Source organism: Pundamilia nyererei, unplaced genomic scaffold, assembly GCF_000239375.1.
Source record: "Pundamilia nyererei isolate P.nyererei 1_Seehausen unplaced genomic scaffold, PunNye1.0 scaffold00157, whole genome shotgun sequence".
Taxonomy (NCBI): domain Eukaryota; kingdom Metazoa; phylum Chordata; class Actinopteri; order Cichliformes; family Cichlidae; genus Pundamilia; species Pundamilia nyererei.
Window position 1 is genome coordinate 218362 of NW_005187558.1, and position 5669 is coordinate 224030.

Genomic DNA, 5669 nt, shown 5'->3' on the forward strand with positions numbered 1-5669 from the left:
GTAGCTGCCTCCACCAGTGTGTGAATGTGAGAGTGAATGAATAGTGGAATTGTAATACGCTTTGGGTGCCTTGAAAAGCGCTATATAAATCCAATCCATTATTATTATTATTAAAACAGAAGACACTGTGATGAATATTCATATGCTTGTCAGCATCAAAGAGAGACTTCTACTAATTGATTCATTCTACTAAATTATTTTTATGTGAATATACAATAGTAAATACTAATCTATGACAATATAGAAGGGAAAATGTGAAATGCAGGCATATGAGATGTTTAGAATTTAAACATTACCAGAAACAGTTTAAGAAATTGTTCGTCTTGTTTTTTATGACCATTTTGTTGTCATTAATAGAAGAACAGAAATGAACATTTACATAAATGTCATGACATTTCTATAAATTTGATCTCTTTTCCTCTGTCTAGTATGTAAAATCAGAGAAAAGGTACTCCATTATCTAGTTTGCATTACATTTTCAAATTATATGCCATACATTTGATAATAGGGCAGTAATACCAGTGTTATTAAACTTGACAACAATATTTTGATATGTTTGAAAATTTCATTCATTTTGAGTCCATATATGATTGGATTTAAAAGAGGATGGAATACAATTGACTGAAACGTCAATGTCAAACGAAGAGTTTTGGATAGATCAGAATCCAGTCGAACTATAATTATATCAAGGAAAATAAAACAGGAAAAGTTGATTAACACCAGCAGGTGGGGTAAACATGTCTTTACAGCTTTTTTCCTCACTTCTCTACAACAATGATATGATATTCTAATAATCCTGATGTATGTAAAAAGTATGAAAAGCAAAGGTAGAAGGGCAATGTTTATCAACATGACCATACCATATATAGATATTGCGACCGAGGGCACACACTGAAGCTTGTAAAGTGAATTGTTACAAAAAATTCCTGTCAGAGAAAAGCTACAGAGTTTGACATTCGAATACAACACACCCAGCACTGAGGTTTCAAAAGCAGGTATAAGCCAAGCTAAAATCAGACATACATAAATAGTTATTCTATTCATAATAACTGGATATTGCAGGGGTTTACATATAGACACATACCTGTCATATGCCATTGCTGCCAACAGTAAAAACTCTGACCCAGCTGAGGTGTAATATAAAAATCCTTGGAAAAGACAGAGTGGATATGATATCATCTGTTTTTCAGACAAAACATCAGATAAGAGCTTTGGATAGATAATCATGCTGTAAAGAACAGAGTTGATTAACAAAGCTGCAATAAAAATGTACATTGGCTCATGAAGGTTTTTGTGAGTCCAAATAAGGCACACTATAGTGGAATTAAAGCAGAGAATCAGAATATATAACGTGGATATAACTACAAAATAAAGATACCTGTATTTGTGCAATTCTGCAAACCCACCAAAAGTTACCAATGTTAGATTTAATTCAACATCCATTGACAAAAACAAAAACGTTACTGAGTATGGAACTATATTACATAAATGGTATTCAAGAATAACAAATGAAAATGCAACTGTTACTGTATTGGAATAATATATTTTCAGCACTACACTAAGAAGGTAAGTGACTGACTATATGGCTTTGTTTTATTAGAAATCTTCCATCCTCTATGGGACTCATTAGGTTCTCCACTAACATGTAAACAACTTCAGGAAATCTGACCTATAAACATCTGATCTGATGTTTATATCACTGTGCAATTCATTGAATTTGCCCATGCATTGTTTTTAAATCATTGAACTAGTATAGGCTTACTATATACGCAAAAAATTCGAGTGTATGAAAAAAGGCTAAAGAAACCTCTTGAAAAGGAAACATTTTCTTTTTCTGTTTTCCATATGTGAATGGACATATCTCTCTGGGTTTCCGGACAGAGATCTCGGATGTTGTATTGGTATCAGATCATTTCCCCGAGTGCTCCGATTAACATAGAAACCACTGTTGCCGTGACCCTCTACATTTTATCAAGTTATATGACTATATAACACTTTAGTTAATATAAAGCATAGAATTTAGGCACTTCAGGTAACTTCATTCTAACACTTGGGTTTCTGCTGCCTGAGGTATTCACTAAGCACACAGTCTGTCGGGGCATTTTCCTGATGTACTCGTGAATGTATGTTGTCTCATCCTGGACTATGATAATGCATGGTCAGGAGCCTTCTTGTCTTGATGTCACTGGCTTTTGCCAGCCTTTTATGCCAGCAGGATACCTGATCACAGGCAGGGTGTAGGTGTTTATAGCCCAGATCTTGTTCTTACCATTCATATGACTTCTCAGGATGTGCCTGAACCTCTGCAGGTACTTAGTGGTTGCAGCTTTCCGAGTGACCTCTTTGTGGTTCCCATTTGTCTGCGTGATCCCCAGGTACTTGTGGCTGTCCTTGATGCTTGCAATGTTGGCTTTTGGTAGTTCGATCCCCTCAGTTCTGACTACCTTCCCTCCTGTTGTTATAATCCGACTACACTTATCCAATCTGAGTACTGACATGGACTAGAAATAGAGTGCATATTTCTCTTACGGTGTGTTCACACCGAACGCAATAGACGCGACCAGAGCATCAGGTTTACATGTAAAGTCAATGGAGGAACGCCATGAAGCGTGACTGGGGGTCCCGCGAAAATTCAGAAGCAGATTTGCATCGTGAAAACGCATGAGTCGCGCGAGTAGCGTGACTGACACGTTTGAAGCACGAATAAAAATACATGCGGCAGTTTGTGTGCTGCATTTTGTGCATTTGCGCGTATCCAGCTTCAAGCCGTGCCACGACAACCAATTAGGAGCCTGGTGACATGATGCTCTGACCGTAGTTCAAAGGGGCAGGTCCAGCCAAAGCCATTTATTCTTCATTCAATATGGAGGAAAGGCTCATCAATGCCGTAGCAAACCAGGAGGAAGATGTGTGAAGAGATCGGGCAACCTGGTAAGTTCATTCATTTCTCTTTTGAAATTTTTGACTGACCCGTGGAAGCCGCACAAAAGCTAGCAAGCCGCCTACTGTCCTGCTATTTTCCTACTGATGTACAAATACCTTTCTGCTAACGAGATTATGTACTTATTCAGAGGACACCTGCAGGAGAAAGTGGAAGAGCCTCAGGGACACATACTCCAAGTAGAAGAGGATGGAGAAGAAGAAGAGGAGCGGGTCTGCAGCAGGATCGGGATGAGATGGAAGTTCTTTGTGGTCATGGGGTTTCTGGCAGCAGGGGAGTCCCAGTCAGAAGGTATGTTTACAATGAATTAATGTTGGCAGTTAATTTATGCATGTTGTCATATAGGAATATATGTTATTGTTAACATATATGGGCATCAGTTTCCTCATGTGCAAATGGTTACTGGACTTCCTGACCAACCACCCCCAACATGTCCAGCTGGATAACCACTGCTCATCTACAATCACAATGAACACCAGTGTACCACAAGGCTGTGTGATGAGCCATTTCCTCTACTCCCTCTTCACCCATGACTGGAGACCTGCCGATGGTTCTAACACCATCATTAAGTTTGCAGATGACACCACGGTGATTGGCCTCATCAGTGACAACGATGAGGCCGCCTACAGGGAGGAGGTGGATCATCTGGCTGAGTGATGCGACACAAGCAACCTGCTGCTTAACACTGAGAAGACCAAGGAGCTCATCGTGGACTACAGGAGGAATGCTGACCCACATCCACCCATCTACATTAAGGGGATGGCTGTGGAGCGTGTGAGCAGCTTCAAGTTCCTGGGAGTCCACATCACCGAGGATCTCATCTGGACGACTAACTGCTCCAAGCTGGTCAAGAAGGCTCACCAGCGCCTCTTCTTCTTGAGGACTCTGAGGAAGAACCACCTGTCCTCAGACATCCTGGTGAACTTCTATCGCTGCACCATCGAAAGCATCCTGACCAACTGTATAACAGTCTGGTACTGGAACTGCTCTGCCTCGGACCGGAAGGCGTTGCAGAGGGTAGTGAAAACTGCCCAGCGCATCGCCAGAGCACCACTTCCTGCCATAAAGGACATCTACAGGAAGTGGTGTCTGAAAAGGGCTGGGAAAATCATCAGAGACCCCAGTCACCCATCACAAGGACTCTTCACCCTCCTACCCTCTGGGAGGCGCTACAGGAGCCTCCGGACTAAGACCACCAGGTTCCGAAACAGCTTCTTCCCCACAGCTGTCAGACTCCTGAACTCTGCCTCCTGACATCAGGCCCACATTAAACACATGGACTGGACATACACACACCCACAACCACCTACACACACAATGGACAACTGTACCCTCATACACACAATAATAACATGGACTGAACCACCACTCTCAACCACTAGCACTTTATATAGCCTTTGTAGAAATTATCCACATATCTCACTCATCTTAACTGCACTACTGTATAATTCTGTATAAATAATCATTCTGTATAATACGATAATTTTTAATTCTACAACTGCTTATAACTTGCACAGTTCACATTTCTGTATAGCTGTATATCTCATATTTCTGTATAGTTTTTTTTTTTAATTTCATATTTGTGTATAGTTTTTTTATATATATGTCCTGTTCATAGCCTGTACTTAGCTTGTACTTAGGGCTAGGCCATATTATACCGTTCACGGTAATACCGGTACAATGTTAGGCAACAATAAGAAAATGAAATATCGCGATAGGACATGGGTAAAACTTTCACGGACTGCCGGGGTAGACCATGTGGAGTGAGTAGAGGACCCAAGAGGACACAGAGGCGAGGACACAAAACTGGACTTAACAAAAAGCGAGCCTTTATTTAGGGCCGAAAACTCATGGAAAAAACAACAACAACAAAGTAACTGAGGGAAAACCTGAACATAAACTGGGAAACTATGACTCTACTGAGATTTAGACTATGACTAAACAACATAAAAACTATGACTTACTATCGTTGGGAAACTGTGACAAGGGGTAGGGGAGATAACACAGACGATGCGACACTGAACACAACAAGACTGAGGACTAAATGAGGTGATCAGAGGAAGTGGAGACATATGAGGACACAGCTGACACACATAACCTAATGACAGGACAGGGGAAGTGAAAACTAATGCACTAAACTAAAACAGGAAACATGATGAGACAGACCAGACAACATGGGCTTGACAACACGAGACGTGGAACACAAAGGGCAAATGAGACTAAGATCCAGGGGAAGGGGAAATGAGGAGATCCACTAAACAGAACTAAGGCTGAACAACTTAGGGGTTTAAGAGAGGTGGATGAGCTTAACCCAAATAATAAATGACAATACACAATATATAATGAACTCAAAATGCTGGGTCACAGACCCAGCCATGACAAAAACACGCATGCGCAGTCCCTTAGTTTTCATACGCACATGGCCGAAAAAGCCAAAAGAGGCAACGGAGAATGAGAAGGGGGAAAGTGGATTTTTGAGTGAAACGGATGAACCAGAACTGTTTTTTAAAAATGGTGCAACTTCACTTGTGTGGTGTTTGTCGGTCAGATACACAGAAAAGTAAATTTTTTTGTAGAACATGCAAGCGGGCCATCGTTATTGCCGTATTTGTCGGACTAAGGTGCTCGTTAATCTGGGTGTAATCGGGGTTCTAAACCCTGTCCTTTCAGGTCCCAAAGTTAAACGATCACTGCAGCATCACTGACAGTTAAAAACTGTCTAAATTCT

At 40.9% G+C, this 5669-nt stretch overlaps 1 protein-coding gene across 1 annotated transcript; it reads right to left on the bottom strand.

Moving 5' to 3' along the window:
- Positions 1 to 483: 483 nt before the first annotated feature.
- Positions 484 to 1443, bottom strand: LOC102192157 (olfactory receptor 6N2-like). The gene has a single exon (XM_013913873.1). It carries the CDS (start codon positions 1441 to 1443, stop codon positions 484 to 486), a length of 960 nt encoding a protein of 319 aa, XP_013769327.1.
- Positions 1444 to 5669: the final 4226 nt, after the last annotated feature.

What these genes read in the sequence shown, in the direction of transcription:
- LOC102192157 (XM_013913873.1), bottom strand. Translation starts at nt 1,443, where the DNA reads ATGGATGTTGAATTAAATCTAACATTGGTAACTTTTGGTGGGTTTGCA.